Genomic DNA, 23,585 nt, shown 5'->3' with positions numbered 1-23,585 from the left:
AGAAAAAAAACAAGTAAACAGATTGACTGAACGTTTAACTTATTTTTTCTCATTTCTAGTGCTTCCTTAACACAACAAATGATTTTAGGCTATATTTTCAAGAGTCAGCAAAAAGTGAAAAAATACCAAATTTTTTTAAGGCAGTGGCTATTTGACCGGCTTCGGTCTTTGAATCTGAAACACTATTTGACCGGTCATGACGTCACTACGTCACTACTTTTTCTCTTTCAGAGCAAAACACGAGAAGCGCCTATATAAGTTCTAAATTTGACAGTTTTAATCAACACGTTCTGTGGCGCGTGCGATACGTCTCCTGCTCCCACTCTAGAGGGAATGAGTTCGATACTACGCGGAAGCGTTCTTTTTCTTTTTTTTCTTTTAACTAAATTTTGTACAGCGCAATTTTTTATGTCTTTTCAAATGTGAGTAATAAAGTTAGAGTTTTTTTAATTTGCTTAAATTTGAGAATTTCTCTGGGTAATTTTCCGTTCGTCATAAGAGGATGTGACTGTGTTTGCCGAACGACGCATTACATTCACATACCATTACCATTATTAACATCCTCTTATGACGAATGGAAAATTACCCAGAGAAATTCTGAAATTCAAGAAAATTAAAAAACTCTAACTTTATTACTCACATTTGAAAAGACATAAAAAATTGCGCTGTAGGCAACTCAAATTAAAAATTGACTACAAAAATGCACTTCCAGTCGAAATTTAGTTAAAAGAAAAAAAAAGAATGCTTCCGGGTAGTATCGAACTCAATCCCCCTAGAGTGGGAGCCGCAGACGTAGCGCACGCGCCACAGAACGTGTTGTTTAAGACTGCCAAATTTAAAACTTATATAGGCGCTTCTCGTCTTTTGCTCTGAAAGAGAAAAAGAAAAAATAGTGACGTATAGTGACGTCATGACCGGTCAAATAGTTTTTCAGATTTAAAGACCGGAGCCGGTCAAATAGCCACTGCCTTTTTTTAACAGTTTCAGTCAGACAGCCATGATTGCAAAATCTGGAAAATGTGACAAATCAGGTACGACCTCCAGGTCAAACCTTAATATTTTTCAACAAAGAATGGTCAGCCTTAACGAAATTGTTAAATTATTTGCAAGAAGTATGACTTGGCTGCACAATACCGTTAAAATGCTAAAAATGGCATGAACTAAAAAGCTGTACCTTTCCTTGCAAAGCTGTAGGCCTATCCATGCCACGATTTCTTTGGGTCCACGTCTTTTAGGCGCAGACAGTTAGACGCCGGTCAAATAGGCGCGCACACTGTGGCGTCTGGATGTTTAGGTGCGGAGCACTGTGGCGCCCGTTCATTTAGGTGCTATTTCTAGTAAAGTCTGCAGACTGTATCAGCTTGGCAGGTAGAGCAATGCTTTTCACACAAAATGTTATATTGAACAGAAAAACATGTTTTGTTAATGCGCGTGTGGAGATGAGGTGCGAGACAACGCTCTACTACTCTTGATATTAGTACATTTCTACAGGACATTTGCTATGCATCCTGAACACAGGTTGCAGCCAGATGGAACCTTACTTAATCTGTTATCTTTCGCAATTACTTCTACTGGGGATGGATTGGTCGTGTGGCGAGTACGTATGAGACAACGCTCTACTATATGAATACACTTCTATGGGGCGTATGAACCCTGGCTACAAGTTGCAAGCATAATGGTGCGACTTTGCTCGTTATTGAACCTAGTCGGGGTTTTGACGGAAAACTAAGTTACTCTTCACTCAAGCATACCACCCGCTTGAATATAGGCTACGATATATTTTTACTGATGTTTAGTGTAGTTATTATTTGACTCACTAAAAGTGAACTCAGTCATGTTCTTAAACTTGAATAATTTATTGATAAAGTTTTCGCCGACGCAAACCTGGACTAACAACAAATAAATACCGAACACGCGCATTAAAATACAATATATTTTTCTGTTCAATATAACATTTTGTGTGAAAAGCATTGCTCTACCTGCCAAGCTGTTACAATCTGCAGACTTTACTAGGAATAGCACCTAAATGCACGGGCGCCACAGTGCTCCGGACCTAAATATCCAGACGCCACAGTGTGCGTGCCTATTTGACCGGCGCCTAACTGTCTGCGCCTAAAAGACTTGCTCCCATTTCTGTTGCTTTGGTTAGGTGTTATATGTATATAATACATTGCACTTTTAGACATTCGTTTTGACTTGTTTCAAGTAACAAACGAACCAAACTGAGTTGGTAATCAACAACGTCTACCAGCGTTCGGAGCTGGTATACAAGTCCCACCCCTCCCCCCTTGGTAAGTCATGACAAAGAGGAATTGACCAAAACATGTGCATTGAAGTGTGTGAGCAGTAAAGCAAAGGTAAAGTAGTTTCACCCTATATGTTTGGTCGAGTCCTGTCATTGTCATGAGTTACCAAGGGGGTGGGGGGACTTGTATACCAGCTCCCACCATTTTATCAATATAAAGCATATGTAGGTAAAAGAATAATTTTTGTGAAAGTGTGAGCATGGTCTTTGAAATGTCATTTAGCCTAATATCTTACAGTGAACCAAGGAATGAACGTTCAACAACAGTTCCATAAAATGCGCCAATTTCTTAAAGAATTTATAAAACAGCATGTTACATTGGTATACAAAATGTTTAGAAAACAAATAGCCTGCAAGCCGTCGTTGAAACATCATCAAGCAATATAATCCCATTGAAAATATAAGTATGAAAACCCAAACTGTCAAAAAAGAGGATATTTGAGCATTTTTAGTGTACTCGGAGGACAAGTGTTTTTTCTTGAAAAAAGAGGACGTATGGTAGCTCTATGTTGTCAGCCATACAAGGTCAAGAGACACTGACCAGACAATAAAACAGAATTCAAAAGTCATTTTCTTGGTGTTAATCAAGTTCGAAATCATATCAAAAAGTCGTTTATTCTATATTTTTTATACCTATACTGTAGTAACAAAACTTAGCTCTGTGAGATTGAACCATTAGACAAAAGTAACAGCAGAAAAATGATTTTCTGTCTTAAAAGACACACTTTGATTTTGTATTGTTTTTCGAAATCGATACGTAATGCAACAAATACTTAAATCATGCTAAGTCGAGAAGAAATAAGCTGATCAATATAAATACCTGATAACTATGTTACTGTTAAAACACTGCAAAATTTACTATTCAAATATCTTGATAGTATTGTAGCTGGAATAATTCGGCTGTTCAATCTATTTTTCGAAAAGTTAAAATGTCAATGAAAAGATGAAAAACCACCATCAAAGCTTTGAATTTACTTCATTTTGCCCATCATGTCCAAACCTTTTTTGACATGTACAGTAGTTGCAAATGTACTCAAGAGATACAGACAGACATTAGGTATATCATTAAAGGTTATTTATATTGATTCGGCGATAGTCACAAATAAAAGATCTCAACAGGTCAATATATAATATATATATTTAAGTGATTAAAATTAGCTGGCATATATATATATCCTCAATTAATTTTTTATTTTGTTTAGGACAATTGTGGAATCATAGTGTTTGGTGGTTCTTTACGGAATGGCCCGTTTCGGCGAGTCCGATTCGGCGAGTCCAATTCAGCTAGTCCGATTCGGCGAGTGCCCTATTCGGCAAGAGCCCTTTTCGGCGAGTTCCCTATTCAGCAATTTTTTGAATTTTTTTTTAAATTATCAGGTACCGTAGTCTAATTATCATTGCCGTTTTAGGGGTAAGGGTTAAGGTTGGGGTTATAGTTACCGTAGAGGTTAAGGTTAGGGGTTAGGGTCTTATTTCAACGTTTAGCGACGTTAAAACGATGGAAAAGTGGCAATGATAATTAGGCTACGGTACCCGATAATTAAAAAAAAAATTGCCGAATAGGGAACTCGCCGAAAAGGGCTCTCGCCAAATAGGGCACTAGCCGAATTGGACTCGCCGAATAGTAGCAGACCCGGTTCTTTAATCTGCAGTGCTGTTTAACATTTCTTCAGATTTGCTTTATTTGTGTGATTAGGAAATTTAGCAAGTTTGCCACTGTTGAAATCATATTTGAAAATGGTTGTTTACTTATCTATATAATATGGAACTGGAAATACAGTATATATCATAATATATATACCATATTTATTCGAGTATATATATATATAAAAAATTTATATCAAATGTTTAACAAAAATTTTATATCAAAGTCATAGTGTAACTTATATATACACGAATTAATGTTTAAAAATTTTTGCAACTGGCCTGAGTTAAGGGTGACATAGCCTACTCAAATAAATACATTACATTATAATTATTTTACGATTAATTTAGATACTGTTTTTTTGTACTTAAATCAGGTACATTGGTAACTTTATCTCCATTTTTAAAAGTTGTTACTTTTGAAGTTGGTGACTGTATGATTGGAGGCGGTGTTTTTTCGCTGGTTGTTACTTGGTTTTTACTATCAGTGTTTTTCAAAAAAGGAGTTGAAACTGTTGGCATAGATTTTTCTGTGGTTTCTTGGATTGCCATAAATGTGCTCATTTTTGGACTGTTGAGACTGTCAGTAAATACGGAAGATGTCGATGAGTTGTCATCCTCTGCAAAGTCTGTTATTTCATCCAAAGTACTTCCACTTCGCTTGTAACCTTCATAGATGTTTTGTGCAAAAGAAGGACTTCCCATCTGTTTTAAGAAGCAAAACTTACCACATGAAAATCCTTGCTAGAAATTACATAGGCCTACTATACAATTCTTTTCATTTAGTTTTTTAGGCAAAGTGCTTCTATTTTGCATATTGCAACTTCGCAAAATATGTCTAGTTTTTAAGTCATAATTTGAATCTATGTAAAGTTGTATAATGTATATATATATGCTAAGTGATAAACCAAGTCCAAGGGTGGCAAAACTTTTTACACTACACTAATAGTACAAGCATTGATTATTAATTGTCCATCTCTTTAACAGATTAACTGTGAAAACTATTGCTTTTTATTAAAAAAAAGAACAATAAATACATTTTCAACTAATTTTGTTTACTTAAGACATTATTAGACCCACCTGGCTGTGAGGTTTCTTTATCTTTGAGGTTTTAAACATGCTTGTAGCATCAGTGCTGGTACTTTTAAAAGAATGGTGCAAACCCTTGCTGCTAGTTGACGTTTTGGTGCTGTGTCTGGTGAGATGTTTTTTCGGACTTTTTGTATAGCCTTCATTGTCCATTGCAAACACATTGACCTGACAATTACATGTGTCATCGACTCACTGTATATACCATTTTTTCACCATTTCAATATTTTTGTTGCAAAATGTAAATTGTAAAATGTCAACTTTTTAAGCTTGGTATTTCAGATAATATAATAATAGTTGTTGTGTTTTTTATTGTATTGTATCCAACTCATGTATATTGTTGTTAGCACTTTACACTTAGTGTTAGCACATCTGTGTGGTGATGCAACTAAGTGCCACTGCCTTAAATCAAGTGAAGTTGGCTCCAAGTCAAATTAGTCCCATCAAAATGGTGTCAGTTGAGGTATTCAAACATATTATGGTGCCCTTAATGGGGGTGTCTGGCACTCTGGCTATATGTACGTTTATGAGTGACCAATATGTTATTTGGCATGATATGATGGTGATGCAAGCGAGGCAATAGTATTCTATGGTATTTGAACAGTTCTCAAACTCTGAAGTAACATGCAATTTATGTTTAAAAATTTGATTTTATTCTTGGCTTATCAACACTATTGAGGCACGCGGTGTTAATTTGTGAGGATTTCTCTGCATTCAACAACACCTGGTGGATGGAATAATTTACTAACAATAATACTTCAACAAGTGAAAATTTATCCCTGGTCAATCTTGGTGACAGAGCCTGCATTAGTGGTTCAAAGCCTCTAGTCTACAAGTATGTGAAACTTTCAGGATTAAGCTTTTAAATAAGCTTTTTCAGTCCGAGTATAAAGATTGCCGCAATTAATCAGCATGTGCATCAAACATTTAAATTCAGATTTATCAGAAGCAGTAGCCTTATCCAGGTAAAATAGTCATTGTAAAGCTATTTGTGTGGTGAATTATTTTCCTTTCAAAAACCCATGAGCAAAGCTTGCTACAATTCCAGAATCCTTTTTGTGCTGTTTAATTAACAAAAACTATTATGCAAGTGTAGAAGTTTTTTATTCAGGTTAACAAAATATTTATATATATACATTTGCAAATTCTTGTTTTATATTTATGTTTGATGACTTTAACTTTGTTTGTGATGTTTTTCATACAAGAAACACATTTTTAAGTTTATCTTATTAATCCCCACTATCTTCTTTGTTGGCAGCCACTCTAAACTATTGTATTTTATTTAGTTTTACTTCCTTTCCAAACTATGTGCCCTTGGTAGATTTATGTTTTACTTTGAGTTTAGATATTTTTACTTATCAGTCATTGCAAAGACTATTTAGTTTAATTTTTCACGGCTTCAGTAACACAGCAGCTAGACATCTTTCTTACCTCTGCAGGTTCTACAACGTCTACTGATAAGTTGGTCTTCTCTAGATTGTTTGATGAGTGCCATGTTTGGTCTGCAGTCTTCATGCAAATTGATTCGACATTGGCCTCTTCAGGCGTCACAAACCAAAGATCCCTCACATTCTTCAACTTCATTTTTTTCTTTTTCTGCAGAAACAAACCGCATTATTATGAATTATTTTTATAGCAACGTCGCTTATTCATCAAACACACTTTGTGCTATGTATGAGTATAATTTGATACTGAGTAGCGGCAGTAGCCATTAAAATATATTTTAACATCACTTTTTAGTCAAGATTCTTCTTACATAATTTCCTATACCGAAAATAAATTGCAGAAATTTGAAAACAATAGTGTTTAGTGTTTCCCAATATCACAACTACCAATATTCTTTCTCAGTTGAATAAAAGTGCAAAGTTTTCTCACGTCCGTAAAGGTGCATGGTTGAAAACATAATTAATAACATTTTAAAACAATAAAATCTCTATTACCCTTTTTCTGCAGCACAGTACCAAACATATTATGAATGCAATGACGAACGCGGATGGTGCTCCAATCCAAAGGCCGAGTTGTGCAGTAGAGCTTAGAAACGAGCCTGGCTGTGTAATATCTGATGCTGTATTGCTATAGAAAAATGCACTGGTTGTCATCGGTTGGGAGTTCATGGAAAAGTTTGTTACAGTGGTAAACTGTGTGGGAACATACGGAATTGAAGTAGTGTCATTGGGAGTGCTACTAGTTGCGGTTTGGACGGTAAAACTACCCTGTGAAGTCATACTAATGTTGGTAACCTCTTTTACAGTCGTGTTTTGTGATGGTGTTGGAAGGGGAGATTTAGCAAAATCTTTTGTTGTGCTTCCTTCAATAGTGGCATTTGTCGTAGGAAATGTCAGCTCTTTCGTCAATGTAGTTTGTTTGGTGGCGAGATCAGTTGTAACGTTTAAAGAAGTCACCGTCTGCTCATCACCAGTGATTGCTGTCTGATTGGAAGTTGCAACATTCGGCTCTGTGAACACCTGAGTTGCTTCAGACCCTGTTGTGGTGATATTTAAGTTTTCTGTTGAAATTGCAGTCGTTTGAAAGGATAAATCGGTTATCATATTTCGAAAAGTGACAGCCATGCCACTGCCAGAATACGTTGATTGGTGTGGAGTATTGATGCCACTTGTAGTAATATTGTCTGTTTTTGGAACTAATTGCGTTGTTGTATCCGAAGAAGTAGTAACTTCGCCATCTCCAGAAAAGAGCGACTGGTAAGTTGAGTTACTTAATTTTGTAGATGCCTGTGTGGTTGCTTCAGAAGTATCTGTATCTTCTGAGTAAGTTTCTTCTGAAGTCAAAATTATTTGAGGGGCAACATTCGTTGTATCCGCAAAAGTACTAGCCTCGCCATCTCCAGAAAACAGAGACTGGTGAGAGGTTGTATTGTTAGATGTTGGAAAACTTTGTGTCGTCCACACTTCAGAATTGGCTGTATTCGTTGTCATCTGTTCTTTCTCCGATTCATTAACTCGAGGGGCAACACTGGTTGTCCTGTCCGTAGAAGTTGCATATTCATCATCGCCTGAAAATAATAACTGTTGACTGGTGCTGATTATGTACCCGGTTGTCGTGTCATTCAACCTTGTGCAAGACTGTATCGTTTGCACGAAAGAAGTCAAATATTCTGTTACAGCTGCACGCCTGCACTTGACTCTAATTCCGAAGTTGTAACTTCAGAACCAGATGTTGCAAAAGAAAATGAACACTAGTTTTTCGGTTTTTTTTTAAGCATGATAAATTATACTGCTATGATGAGATCAATCGTATATTCTTTGCTGACTTGATAAATCTGACGCGAGCTGGTATAATATTTTTATTTAGATCATATAATATCTTACCTTCATAACTACTGGATGAAGTGTTTGAGTCCAAAGTTATGACATTAGTTTCTTGTGTGCCAAAGGACGCCACCATGGTGGAGAAGATTCCACTTGCATTCATTTGTTAAGTTGTTAGATTTTTTATCACTGGCTTGATCATTCAAACACAGTTAATTTACAGGTTTGCGGTGGTATCACGAAAAATCGTGTTAGTTTACAGCTTGCTTGTAGCAATCAATCGTTAAACTGCAACGTTGAATGGTGCGAAATAATTCGCTTTAGAAAATGGTGCTCAACTGCTCATACAATATATATAATACACTTTCAGTTTTAATAAGTTATTGCAAGAAGCACTCGCCTTGATACTATTTCTTAGGTTTTTTATTGCCAAGCTACTCTCAATTTGCTTGCCTCAGTTATGTCTTCTTTGTCTTGTGATCATGCTGGAAATTGCGTTGTTTCCCACGCATGACATACAGTTTTGCGACGTTTAAATTGCTCATTATTTTTTAGTATCCTTATGCTCCACCTCTGCATGTACAAACTTGTACAGCTCTGTCAAAAAACACAAAGGATACGCCCAGCAAGAGCTTGAAAATGGACCGTTTAGCTATTTGCAGCATACATGTCAGTCCAAACATTATTTTGTTCATTTCAATTCTTTTTAAACAATTATATACCTACATTTTTCTCGAGTTTTACCGCTGTCTTTACGTGTTTTTTGTATTATTTTTGCAACCATATCAAAAATGTTGGCTCAGTTTTATCTTTATATCTTAAACGGTTTTAAGGAGAAAAAACACAAATTGCACTGTTTTGCAGAGCTGCGCTATGACCCAGTCTGACTGTGTTTTTACTTGGGTTTACGTAAAAAACGCCATAGCTTTGGTCTTTGGAAGTTGTCATAACGGCTTATCAAATTAAAGGTTTCCACAGTTACATCCAGAGTAAAACAAATTTAACAACGATCCAGCGGAAGATAAAGAAACAATAACATGAGTATTTCCGTTGATAATGCGGAGGTTTGATTGTGTATTTATGCCTTTGTTTCTACAGGGACGTAATTAGCTCCAATAACATTGGAATGTTTATTCTATTCATTGCGTGATGAAGTTCGCACGGCAAAAATGAAATTCAGTATAATATATGCTTTTTGTTGTACTGTACAGTATTCACTTTCCTGCAGTTATAAACATACTTTTATACTCACCAACTATATATACATAATTTAGGTAGTGCTGACGTCAGGAAGATCGCTCCTTCTCAACAACATACTTTTTGTTAACAAGTCGACGTCCTTTCAAAACAAAACATCGACGTCCAGCAGTTCTATTTAAAAGATTTTTATTTTAAATAACATTAAAATGATGTAAACGCTGTACGGTATATTAAGCATAAGCTTGACAAGGGGCACTCCTGTCAATACTTCTGGTAATCGCAACTCCTGTTTTCCAAACTCAACCCCTGATTTACATACAGTCTATTCCTTAGTACCGAAACACTGCCCTGTGTTGTATTTGATCGGCCTGTTTGCTTGGCTGACGTGATCATCCTGAAACTACTTGTTTCATGTTCTTGGTATTGCAATGAAATTACCAAAGCATTATTAACGAATTCTTTTGTTTGGAAACTTATGTTGCGTAGATGTTTTGCAATATGTAGCGTAACTGCCACAAAGTATGAGTTATCGTTTACCACAAGTTTGGTTTACGATGGCAGATCTGTTCACTCCCACACTGGCTTTGTGCAACGTTGCAATACTTGTTGATCTAAGTGTGGTATTATCACTGCATGTCATTTTCCTTTTATGGATTGTAAAAGAACTTTCCTTAATGTTAGTGTCTCTTTTTATCCTCTCGTTTTCATAAACTACACCCGTGGTTTTCTCTCTTACTGCTATTTTTTCTTAAATCTATGACCATGTTTTAGCTTTTACCAGATTTTGCAAGGTGTTACACCATTTTGTGGTGAAAAGAGGATGGGATATTTCCCGCGTGGTGGTGTTAGAGTTGCGTCCCTTCAGCGTTTCGTTGTCCACCTTTCGTACAATGCAAAAGCCTAATTTGTACTTTTACGAAAATGAATGCGTTGAGGAGGTACAAAAGTGATTTTCACTGCGACAGCTAAAATACAAGAAACAGCAAAAAATACTGATGCAAGTTATGACGCAACTACGCGTGCGGCAGACAATATCACACCGGAACTCTGAAACAAGGTATGTTTTGTAGGGTTGTTCATAATGACAATCTTTGCTTCTTCGTACAATTTTAATGCTACCGAGTCCTGTTGAGTTTGATTTTAATCAGAAGATATGTTGGTCGCTCAAGTTTTGTTTAAGTTTTGGTCTAATTCATACGAAACTGTCCAGTTGAAAGCAAAAAAAAAACGTGTGGATGGTGATGCCCTTACTTAAAGTTTTGCACACTCCATTGTTACCGCAGTACAAGTATTTTTGCTACTAGCTTACGGTAACTGAAAATAGTGTTATTCTATATCAAGTTGTCGAGCTAACCCGTGCGAGATAAATTATATTAAAATGACTGACGATCAATGCCGTACAACTTGTTCGGTTTTGTGCTTTCTTCAATGCTTAAAACAGTGCTTCTCAACCTTTTTCTGTTTGCGACCCACTTTGATTTTTTTTTTATGCCACCCACAATGAGATGTTATAACCAAACGAATAATGATGATGAGAAAACACGACGTATTCTGAAAACAACGAACAGTTAATGCGTAAATCTTGAGCTTGTATATTGGATATCTTCAGATGTAGAGCAAGTTGAAGCTTGATAGGAGACAAGCTCACACACACTCAATAAATATTAAGAGTGCCCATTTTCAGGCCTTTCCAAGCATTTGATTTAGTTTAGCTACAGCCAAGTGAAATTTGGTGGCGCGCTCTTGAAGTAAACTGAAGGGTATTCCTTGCTTGCATGGAGCCAAATGAAGTAAGAACTGCTTTTTGATATTTAAACTTGAGTGTGCTGTTCAGAAAGTTTGATGAGTATATATAGTGTTACGTTCTACGGGCGCAGATACAACTCTGACTTTGCCTGTAAAAACTTGAAAATAAATGAATGGTGAAAACTCAGTGTGCTGCGTAGCTCCTGCAGGGTTTCCGTATGTTGTTTTTACCTTCTCTGACATCGCTTCCCATGCTTATTGTTGTAGAATGTAGAGCCTGTTCATCCCCCCTGCAGGCTCTCCATAGGTTAGTTTTTTGCGTTCTTTGCGGCCTCTTTCTTTCCTGCCATTTTTAGAATTCGAAATACTATCGTGTGACTAGTCACGTTCTTGGCATCGCTATCCAATATCCATACGTATTTTTGCATCTCGATTGTGTCGTACATCCGTTACATGTCGCACTACAATCAATGTATTGTGAGTAGAACGCTCTGAACGGTACACTTATATCAAAATAGGATTCTTTTAAGTCGAGGTATATATATACTGTATATAACCAGCGTTTAACAGTAGTATGTTTTAGCATTCTTGGTATTATTATTACTGTTAGTTTCAAGTATGGTTCTTTGCTTTGATGTTTTCTACAGCCTTGCCCCTCGTTCTGTGCAAAACAATTGATGGCTTAATTTCGGTGTTGGACCTTCTTTTAGTTACCTACACTGTGATAGTGATGATTTTTTCCACGGTTTCTTAATTCTGGTTGAAGTCGTGTTAAATCTGGTTGTGTAGGGTGGAGTGAAAAAAATAAAAATCACTAATTCAAAAAACGTCCCCTCTCAATAGTTGCCTTTGGTCCCAAAACTAAGTTTAAAAGTGGTTTTGGGAAGTTGCCTCGAATACTCAGGTGACAACCTTGACGCAAAGGTCATGCGGGGGTCAAATCCCATAAAAATGCCATAACTCTGTGAGCGGTGATGCTAGGGAGCTAATTTTGATGCCAAAAGAAGCAGAATGTGCACTTTCCTATCTGTCTCAAAAGAAGTTTTTTTCGAAATTTCACTAGATATATGGTTATTTTCACAAAATGTAATTTTCGGGTCAAATATGAATAACACATAACATTATGCACAGTTTAACATCACCATAACATAATCACTCCACAAGAAATCAGCACAATGAGTATGATATATCTCTAACCAATGAAACACACATTTGAGTGGTTTTAGAGCAAGCACAAGCACAGGATGGTAACAACAAACAAATATAAAATTGGGTTTCATAATATTACAATAGCCTAGAGCCCTAGACGACAGACGTTAAATGCCAGTTTTATGCAGGGGGAAATGGTATTGGCAGGAGGACCTAAGATTGAAATTGCTTTTTAGTATTGTATTGCTTCATCAGTTTTCGTGACCGAATCTTTAGCCTGATCAGACCGTCACGTCTGTTGAAGCCAGCTACTGCTCACGAAGCTTCGGTTACAAGCTTTATGTGGCGCTCCACAGCTTAATTATGACATGGGTCGCGCATAATGAGCTTTTCTTCTCTGATTTTTTCGATGTCGCAGTTACTCAGGTGTCGAATTTCTGGTGGTTTGTTGGTTTGGTCAGAATTTAAGTTCACAAGTTTTTAGTAAGATTTAGCATGAACGTTGATTGCTGGAACATTGAATTTTCTCACATGGACAGAAGCTACGGATTCTTCCCCATCGGCTGGCTCGTTTTGGACTGGTGCTGCTTCGCTTTCAGGCACTTCATTTTCGATTGAAAATTGTTCAATGACCCTCTCAAACTAAGGATTTTGTTTACAGCTAAATGACAAACTGTCTCATCATCATCTGCCAACATCCCCAAGAGAATGTTTTCTTGGTGCGCAAAGAATGCATTTCGCTTAAGGACATCCAGTGCAATCTTCTTGATTTTATTGTTCAGAAATTTGACGACTCTTTGTAGCATGTTGAAGAAGTTTTTCGGTCCATCTGTGATCGAGTAGTAGTGCTTGATTTCAAACCATGCCGGAAAGTAAACTCTAATGCAAAGTTCTACGATTGTTGTCAATGTTGTGGTCGTTGTACAGAAACATAGAAACGGGGTAAGTGACAGGCCAAGGTCAGCCACCTTGCATGGGAAAGTCCTCCAACTTCGAGAAGCTCGAGATCTTCATCAACAGTGCCCAACATTACGGCCATGCAGATTCTGTACCCATAATATTCGTCATTTAGCTGTGAACAAAATCCTTAGTTTGAGAGAGGTCATTGAACAATTTTCAATCGAAAATGAAGTGCCTGAAAGCGAAGCAGCACCAGTCCAAAACGAGCCATCCGATGGGGAAGAATCCGTAGCTTCTGTCCATGTGAGAAAATTCAATCATGCTAAATCTTACTACAAACTTGTGAACTTAAATTCTGACCAAACCAACGAACCACCAGAAATTCGACACCTGAGTAACTGCGACATCGAAAAAATCAGAGAAGAAAAGCTCATTATTCGCCACCCCTGCCACAATCAAGCTGTGAAGCGCCACATAAAGCTTGTAACCGAAGCTTCATCAGCAATAGCTAGCTTCAACAGACGTGACGGTCTGATCAGGCTAAAGATTCGGTCACGAAAACTGATGAAGCAATACAATACCAAAAAGCAATTTCAATCTTAGGTCCTCCTGCCGATACCATTTCCCCCTGCATAAAACTGGCATTTAACGTCTGTCGTCTAGGGCTCTAGGCTATTGTAATATTATGAAACCCAATTTTATATTTGTTTGTTGTTACCATCCTGTGCTTGTGCTTGCTCTAAAACCACTCAAATGTGTGTTTCATTGGTTAGAGATATATCATACTCATTAGTCATTATGCTGATTTCTTGTGGAGTGATTATGTTATGGTGATGTTAAACTGTGCATAATGTTATGTGTTATTCATATTTGACCCGAAAATTACATTTTGTGAAAATAACCATATATCTAGTGAAATTTCGAAAAAAACTTCTTTTGAGACAGATAGGAAAGTGCACATTTTGCTTCTTTTGGCATCAAAATTAGCTCCCTAGCATCACCGCTCACAGAGTTATGGCATTTTTATGGGATTTGACCCCTGCATGACCTTTGCGTCAAGGTTGTCACCTGAGTATTCGAGGCAACTTCCCAAAACCACTTTTAAACTTAGTTTTGGGACCAAAGGCAACTATTTAGAGGGGACGTTTTTTGAATTAGTGATTTTTATTTTTTTCACTCCACCCTACAGTGGTTGGATCTGCAATAAAGTGGTATACATCATCAAGGAACATAGGCCTCGTTTTTGGATCATTCTCACCCGTGCTCGGATGTCGCTGTCATGTTAACAACTATATATGAGCGGATTGCTAGTCATCGCGTCGCTGCAGATGTTTTAAAGTTGGGTGTGTAACACTCAGAAGGAATTAGTTAACTCTGCGGTCACGTGTTATTCTGAAAAGTTTTCAAAGAAAATAACAAATTTGTAAAGATATATAATAATGCAAAACACCAAGAACGCTCTTCAGCATGAACATTAGTGAACTTAGCAACGACATCGTTGTATTTATATTAACATTTCTAATTTATTAACTTTAAAAAATTAATTCTCAATTTTTTTTTTATAGCGTTAGCAGCAGTGTTCATCCAATAAATACGAAAATAAACGGAGAAACACATCAATATAACGTTTTGTTCCAACCCTATTTGCAACTGACTTCAGTTTAACCCTTTATCCTCCACATAGCCTTGTGTTGACCTCGAATCGTTACGTCGTATTTGATCACGGTAATTGCAATATGAATATTCTATTCATGACTTGGTCCTTACTCGACAGCAATAGGACATGTAGCGTTAACTTTGACAGCTGTAGGGACATTGTGGTTGTTTGCTTCCAGCAATAAAGGTTGTTATTTCTTGTTAACTTCTCATGACAACAAAGTATCATTGTTTATTGTAATAAACAAAACTATGTATTGACTCAGACACATCTTTAAGTTTTGTAGCAGCCTAAAGTAATACGTGTCCTAAATTAAAAAGTTAATATGTGTTCGAACTGCTTTGTCATTAATATACTGCGATATAGCTATGTTTTCTCTAATTCTGGCCAAAAAATTTGCCTTATGTTTATGTGTTTGTTGAATACTATTTCAAGAGACAGATACCTCGTATTCGTTACTTTAAGACAGGCATGTGCAACCTTTATCACTGGCGGGCCAAATACGAAACTTTGAATGATAACGCGGGCCCCATCAATTTTTTTTTTTTTTGGAAGAAAATTTGCTATTATTTTCTTATGAAAGTAGTTTATGTCGTGAAACAGATTTGGCGCAGTCCACGACAATGTGCACGACAACTGTTGTGAAGAAATCTATACAAATGAAAGAACTGCATGTCTTCGCCGTCAGGGCAGGTTTTTTTTATACACCCTGCCTTGTTATTACAATTTTTTCCCAAAGACCTGTAGCTAAACTCCTGAAACGGTGATGGCATATGCTCTCTGCACTGTATGTATACTGTAACATATTTTCATGCAACCATTATTTAAAAAAAAAAAAGAGAAATGGCGGAATATCAACTACAGTAAAACATTTTCAATTTTAGTCACAAAATCAAGCTCGAAAACTAAAATAACTAGTTGAAAAAAATCAAGCCCACAAAAAAGCAACCTGCAAATCTAGAAAAATGCACCAACTTAAAAATTACAAGCCCAAGTTTTGGATAAAACCGAAAGGTTGGCAACACTGTTCATCACACTTCTGAGAGTTAAACCAACGTTAAACTCGCATTGTGAAATCGCAAGGCAGCATTATTGTATCACGTAGCTTCAACGCAACATTACACAGCGCGCAGAAATTAACACTTGGTTTGATGTGAACCACATCAGAAGTGCGCTCAGCTATTCACAAAGTTTTTACGATTCATTTGCTCGTCTCCCTCAATCCGATTTTACCTCCAAAGCTGAAAACATTGAGATAAGATTTGTGATGGCTGGTATGCAATATACACTTTCAGGGGCTCTATCCACTTTCAAAATTCGGGGGTGGGGGGTGATTTTTAGACAGTGGGCTAAAATCGTCTTAGTTATTCCAAACCACTCCAATAAGTGGTGGGTGATCACCCCCCTTGGATACAGCCCATGTACACTTTCATTATTATGCTACCACGCGGGCTGCTGGCATGCCTGCTCTAAAATATTACCATTTACTCAGACTAGTAGCAATGGTTGCAAGTGAGAAATATCTTGCTATGTTAATTATGGAGCTGCTCTTAAAGTTGGTTATTCAATTGGGAAAAGTTGATGAACCTATTGTTTTCTTAAGCTGTCTGCAATCTTAATTTTGTTCGGCAGCCACAAAAACTATCGACCCCATTGTCAGAGTCATTGGATAAATATGGCATAATGGACGAAGGACGACGCCTATGCGTTAATATAGTGACAAAATTAGATAAGATAGTACTTTATATGAAATTTCCATGAGTCAATAAAGTTTGCTTCTCCATAAGTTTCTACGTTTTTGCCACTGAGTAATTAAAAAGCATTTTTTCTACTTGAGCGTTTTGTTACTTTATTTAGTTCTTTGACTTGGGTCAATTTATTGATGTTCTTACAGACTTGATTATATCAAGAAGCAATTTCAAAATCAGTGCATTATTTTATATCGACAATCCACTATCGTGGTTTATCCGGTAGAAAACTAATCACTGTCGCATGATAATATTTTTATCATAAACGTAAGATAATTACACTAAGTTCCGCGGCATCAGCCATAACATTGTTGGCAAGATAAGGGCTTATCCACTACATTGAAAATTTATTGCCTATTGTTAAGATAGTTATCCTAATAGTTACACAAAAGCAATGTTGTTTGCATGCCGCTTTACGTTCAATAAGAACCACATATGGTGAGTACTTGGCTGTGCTATCATGCCATGTGCGTGTTTATTGTTTTGTACATTATGTGCTGTAGTGTGTAGTGGTTATGAAACATCACCATTACCAAAGATATCTCATGGGTTATGAGACATTACGTTTTTTATCAATACTCAATAACAATTTCTTGGGTAAATTTTTTCTCGTTGTATTAGTCTTTCAGATAGAGTGATAGACAGTAGTTTAAACAGTTTCTTGATGATTGCCAATTAATCTTAGAACATAGACCAAATTACCGAACAACGTCCACGTGCCAATGACACAAGTTTCAACACGGGGCTACTTTCATTCTCATGCTGAACTGCAGTGTTGATCTGTTCAACAATTGTTTGTCTCGATGACCCTTCAAATTGTAATCGCTTTCTTACACCGCTCGATTTTGATTCAGCATTTAATTCTTTTTTTTTTTGCTTCTGGAATATTATTCGCTGCATTCTTTCTTTGGTTTGTCGAAGTTGCTACTCAAAGAACTGCTTCTCCGTCCACAAGATATAGTAGACAAAGATCTTAAATCATCATGGTTGTCTGTAAAAGTGTTTGGTGTTCTTCTCGTATTATATGCCGATGCCAACTTGGAAAAATACATGAGTTTTTCAAGGTCCTGCATTTGCCAACTTGCTTCTCTTGCTACGTCTCGAAGAACTGCTTTCCCATCATAAGGATTAAGAAGAGGCGTTTGATTCTGCAAGTGCATGTTACCCATTCCTAATGAATAGCTAAGAGTTTGTCGTTGGCGTATCATAGACAAAAATGGGTTCATAGGAATAGACCCCACCGTAGGGGAAGGGCAAATTGTGGTGAGGTTGAAAGGATTTACCAACAAATTGTCCGATGAACTCAGTTGAGGATATAAGGCCGGCATGACAGGCATACACAGAGTTGGGTCGATTCTGGGATTGAGGCTGCCTGTATAAACGGTTAGTGCGTCGGCCTTTGGTTGTTTAGAAAGATGTGTTGATGGAACTGATGATGTTTGTGGTCTTAGTCCTCCTATGTTGATATACGGAGCCACTCTGCACCCTCCTATCCCCACTGCGTTGCCTGCAAATAGCATACCTAAAAAAAAAAAACGGTTTCGTTTGTCAGTCGGACCCGGTATATATTAACATAAAAAGAATAAAAGCAGATTGTCACTGTATACATCTTGTGATAGTTTAGCTTAATTTGCACCAGTAGAACATCTCATATTATTTAATTTAATGCCTGGTGAACAGCCTCATTTAATTTTCAATAAAACATCGTATCGGTTAATTTTCTTTTACCAATGCAAATCAGTTGTTAGTTATGCTGCTATGAAAAGTCATTTTTTACCTTTTTGAAGTTGATTTTCCTGTTTTCTGCACTTTGCTCTTCGATTCTGAAACCAAACCTGCAACAAATGGTTGACATTACTGACAGAAATTAAAGGATTTTATATCAAGTGCTAAATAATGTGAATTAGTTTATGCCATTGTCAACTTGCATATATTTTATGGCCGTAAATTCTGTCATAGTGCTGTCGAAAACATTTTTTCAATGCGAATTTAATCGCGAATACTTCTGTTCATATCGAATCCCATTATGTTTGTTCTACGTCGGCTGATCTCTTATTTGTATGTGTATACAGCGAATTGACATCGCAGCAGCAAATAACGGATCAATATCAAAATGAAAATTTATCTGAACACATCAATCCGAACTCGGAGAGAAAATCGAAATCTAAACGCATTTAACGCTGATCTCTTGCAATAACCGATTACAAATTTATGACAGCTACAAAATCAAAATGAAGCCTTTAGTGCGCTATTTCGATTTGGCTCAGCGTAATGGAATTAACTGTCGTTCCTTTGCAGATGAAGCTGGCCCGTGGGGCATCCGAATATAATTAACAGACAACTTCGTGTGTATAATACATCCATGTATCTTCCGTCTATTAGCGTTATATCATGTTTTTGTAACAGAACGTGCGCTAAAATTATTGCTCTTTGTTTGGAAATGCATTGCTTTCGGGTGTGTTTTGTGACTGCCTCTTGCAAGACTTTGGCTGAGCAATGAAAAAAAGAACAATAATAGGTTGTGTCTTTACAGTTCGTGAAAACCTGTTGTCAATCATGCTGCTGTGTGAAGTCTGTAACATGTTTCCAATCATGACTATCGATTTCGACAAACCATAGCAGGCTATTCCCTTTGCATATCATCACTGACAGCAGTTCAAAGACGTATGTATGTTCGTTTTGTTACACTTGATTTATGATATGTAATCAAGTCGACCACGCCTTGCATGCAGGGGATGATGGATTTTTTTCTTTACCCTGTGGCAAGTATTCTCTTTTGGGACGTTTTTGCATTCGTATTGCCATCGAGGTAGGAAATTCGGTGCTGATTTGCATAAGAGATTATTCAAAAACCTTTCGGATGTTTCGGTTAATGAAGAATAAGCTTGTCAGCAGTTTTGTAAGCAAACACCAAAACCTTTATGCATCTTTTTAATTGTGCATTGGCCGACAGTTTTAATTTCATTTTACACAAAATTGAGTTTTACTGAAAAACATTGAACATGATTGGTGAGTTAAAAGTTTTGTCAAAGCAATAACAGCTACAACAGAAGCCTGGATCTCGTCTGAAACGATTAATGTGTTGATTTTCCATGTTAAAACGACCATTTTTCCATTATTATTGTATTGTCGTTAGCTATTCAACACCAAGATTCGTCTATCTGGCACAGGGGCATTCTACCATCGCAATAGGCCACAAAGTATGATTCTTGGGACAAAAAAATCCAACAACGTATAAAAAACAAATTTTAATTAATATTTATTGTTGGACATTCTATCAGTCTGCTTATTGAAAACGGAATAAGTGAGATGTCTGAAAATATTTCTTTGTAGATAGCCTGTCTTGCCAATGTGAGCTTTTGTAGAAGTGGCAACAACAATGAGCCACAGAAATAGGTACCTCCGGTCGCATGGTGCCCGCCGCTGATGTAGCACAAACATTTTCTCAATTCTAAAGCTTACTAGCAAAGTGGGTCTGCTACTATTCGGTGAGTTCCTAACCCCTAACCCTAAAACGGCAATGATAATTAGGCTACGGTACCCGATAATTAAAAAAAAACATTGAAAAAATCACCGAATAGGGATCGGACTCCTCACCGAAACCGCCATTCCGAGCAAAGTAACACTACAGTGTTAATTGTTTAGTTGCTCCTTTATTTTTAGAGCTTGTCTAAAGTGATTGGGTTGTTTTTACGGATAACCTTTTCATCAGAAATGCAGGACTGGCCCTTTTGCTTATCTTACCGTGTGGTCGAGATATTTAGTAGTCGCCTAGGTTTTAAAATTTTGATTTTATCGAAAGTCCGCGTTGCTTTTGCTTTTAGATTTTGTCAAAAATAATTTCACTTCACAAATCTCCTTATTATGCGATAATGTGTCTTTATGGGTAGTTTACTTCTATATTTATATGTATTAGTGATTAAATTTAAAAGCTTCGATTTTCTATCCTTTTATTTCCATCTATATTTCCAACATCGATCTGATGATCCCAATCTCTTTTTTACATTTTGTTTTCAATCAGTCATATTTAAGATACTAGCTGTTTTAATTAGCCCATTCTGAAAATAAACCCGATAAAAAATACTTTTACAAAGTTAAGAAATGCGTAAGATCTCCTTAAAGTAGGCTACTCTGCAATCGTCGAAAAGTCTCAATTGACTAATATATTTCTATTTGTTTCGTTGCTCATGTCAGGTGCCAAGTATTTTTTCAGAGTTGCTGATCAATTTCCTGAAAATATTCCACAAGCTCGATTTTGAGATGACACTTTTTGATAACGCCTTACCGCCGAATGTACAGTTTACATTTGTCAGTCCTTTATTTAAAAGAAACTTAATTTTTTCTTTGATTTTCCTTATTCTACTACCGGGTTTTTGCTGCAAGAAAAATGTATTAAATTTTATTAGCGCTACATTAAAATACTTAATCCGTCGAAGTTTCACCAAAAAACTTTTCTGCAAATTAATTCGATTAGTGCGGCTGTCAGTGAAATTTTTAAAACATTTTGCTGACTATATTCCCCATAGAGTCTTTCGACTGCATTTGTAAGTGTTCCAAAAGATTACGCACACTGTTAGCTCAGTTTCAGATAAACACGTGCTTTGATCGAGAGTCTATTTTTCAACGCGACCTGTATTTGAAGTTTTACTCTACTTATGTTATCGTTTTGCATGGTATCGTCAACGGTTGATGCTTATTGCACCATACACACCAGTTTGTGAGTAGGTTTTATGTCTTAAAATGCCTATCGTCCGGTTTTTGAGTTGTTTATGATAGCCCAATTTTTTATTTCAAATTTTCGTATGCTTTATTGAACAAAATCATCGTCTGTAGCCTATAGATAGTTTTTTTTTTTTTTTCAGAAAAGGTTGTTAGTGTGAATCTAGTCCGTGAATTACGACTGTTGGAAGGAACAAGATTTCGTTTTGACGCTAAATAGCCTATGTTCTTAGTTAGAATTTTTTTTTCGAAACGAAATCAAATTTCTTTTGTTGTCAATTAAAAATAAATTGTTTTTCAAAAACCGAGTGTTTTACTACACGAGCAGTAAAAACAAAAATTTTGCAGCTCGATAAAATTCGATATGTCATAAAATGTTACGTCATAGTCTACTGATGGTGCGAGAATATATTGGACGAAATTCATAAATTTTCTCCATTCCTTTGCTTCATTTCAGCGCAACAATTTGAAAAATTAATTACCAAGAAGTAAAACTTGCATAAAAATGTATCATATTGTCTCTGGTAAAGTAATGTAACTTCAACTCAAGGCTGGTCGTTTTCATGAAGCGTAGAAATATTGCATTTAATCATTACACTCTTTTTTAATTTTTGAAAACACATTATGCAATGACCTGAACCCTTCCTTCAGATAGGCGGAGTCTCTTGCTTAAATCTTCACGCATGAATGCGTCTGGATAATGTGTTTCTTCGAATAGCTGCTCGAGCTCATTCAATTGCTCCATTGTGAAGTTGGTGCGACTGCGTCTTTGCTTGTTCTGCCCAGAAAATTTTACACTATGTCGTTGACTGATGCTTTAAAACCGCTTTCATCTCACATTTAAAACTGGTAGACTGAAATCCAACTGTTAAATACCGTTTTTAATTAACTATTGATTGTGTTCTCTTTAAAATGTATTCACATTAATTTGCAAATGAAAAACTCTTTGAGACGACATACGTTACTGTTAAATTTCAAGCACAAAGGGTAATAATTCACGCTCTGTTAGTTTCGTACCTTGCAGTCTTCCGTAGGACTCGAACTTCTTTCTGATCCTTCATCCGCATTGATGTATTTCATTTCCGGTGTCATTTCCGCATTGATTGCACTTTCTGCGTGGTAAATGCTTGATTGTTTTATTTCAATACCAATCATTATCTTTTGTCGGTATAAATAAGAATTTTTCATGTAACGTCATTTTGGTTTTAACAGAAATCTTTTTGTACAAATTACTCCAACGCTTTCATTATTGACATTCAAATTACTAAATACAGTATAAGCGTTTTGGTTTGCCAAAATGGTAGCACACTAAAGTGCTACATATGTTTGAGTAGAAAAAGTATCAGTATTCGTTTTTTTTAATATTTACTCGTCATGTTGCTATTACACTACAAGACCTTGTACGCTACTTTTTGTTTTTGGCTTACGTTGGGCAATAGTTTGCTCTTGATTTTGGTCCTTTGGTTGATGTCTTTTCTCTGACTTCAATTTACTGGAGTTCTTTCCAGGTACAAAAGGAAAGGGAAGAACATCGTTACTGAGGAAAGTTTGCCTTGTGGGGGAAGAAACGCTTCGGTCTCTCAACCGTGTTCGACTTTCACTATTCTGTTTGGACTTGATCGCTTTTTCTCCCGGGCTAGCAAAGGTTAAGTTGTCGTTCTTGTTTGATAGAGTTGGAAAAAAATTGGTTTCCATGTTTTCTCCGACTAAGTGAAATGTGTCTCTTGAAAAGGTCTCATTCAAACGATCCAGGATTCTACTTTGCAAAAGATTAAGTGGATGCTGATGCTTTGTAGTTTCTATGTCCGCTGTGGATGATTCTTCTTTGTTTGCATCTGGCTCGGTTGTTTTTCCAGCATTGTCGGCTATTTTGCAATTCACAGATGAGCTATTTTTATTTTCTTTGAATAGTTTTATTGCTTTGTTTTCATGTGAAGACGAAATCTTTCTCTTACGCTGCGGTGGCCGACTTTTCCATGATGTATCAAGAGTTTTCATCGAAACCATCGCTTGGACAGAAAAGGGATGAAGAGTTTTATTTGATTCACGATTTTTTTCTGAGTTTTCCATAACATTTTTCAAGCTATGAGCATCTTCAAAGTTATTTTTTTGAAGTTGTTCCTGTGTTAAATTTATGTCAACAACGTGTTTCTGCTTAT

The 23,585-nt window shown here is 36.5% G+C and overlaps 2 protein-coding genes across 2 annotated transcripts; both read right to left on the bottom strand.

Moving 5' to 3' along the window:
• Positions 1-4,268: 4,268 nt before the first annotated feature.
• LOC145787158 (uncharacterized) lies at positions 4,269-8,506 on the bottom strand. Its single transcript, XM_082598887.1, has 5 exons — positions 8,368-8,506; positions 6,979-8,051; positions 6,470-6,634; positions 5,030-5,206; positions 4,269-4,654 (listed from the first exon to the last, which is right to left on the bottom strand). Exons 1-5 carry the CDS (start codon positions 8,468-8,470, stop codon positions 4,292-4,294), a joined length of 1,881 nt encoding a protein of 626 aa, XP_082455013.1. The 5' UTR covers positions 8,471-8,506; the 3' UTR covers positions 4,269-4,291.
• A 9,088-nt stretch (positions 8,507-17,594) lies between these two features.
• LOC145787848 (paired box protein Pax-3-A-like) lies at positions 17,595-22,581 on the bottom strand. Its single transcript, XM_082599682.1, has 4 exons — positions 22,444-22,581; positions 22,061-22,204; positions 18,485-18,542; positions 17,595-18,229 (listed from the first exon to the last, which is right to left on the bottom strand). Exons 1-4 carry the CDS (start codon positions 22,579-22,581, stop codon positions 17,595-17,597), a joined length of 975 nt encoding a protein of 324 aa, XP_082455808.1.
• Between the last annotated feature and the right edge of the window lie 1,004 nt (positions 22,582-23,585).

The sequence above is a fragment of the Aplidium turbinatum genome, chromosome 18, assembly GCF_918807975.1.
Source record: "Aplidium turbinatum chromosome 18, kaAplTurb1.1, whole genome shotgun sequence".
NCBI lineage: Eukaryota > Metazoa > Chordata > Ascidiacea > Aplousobranchia > Polyclinidae > Aplidium > Aplidium turbinatum.
The sequence above is the reverse complement of the archived record's forward strand: the minus strand, read 5'-3'. Positions and strand labels throughout refer to the sequence as shown.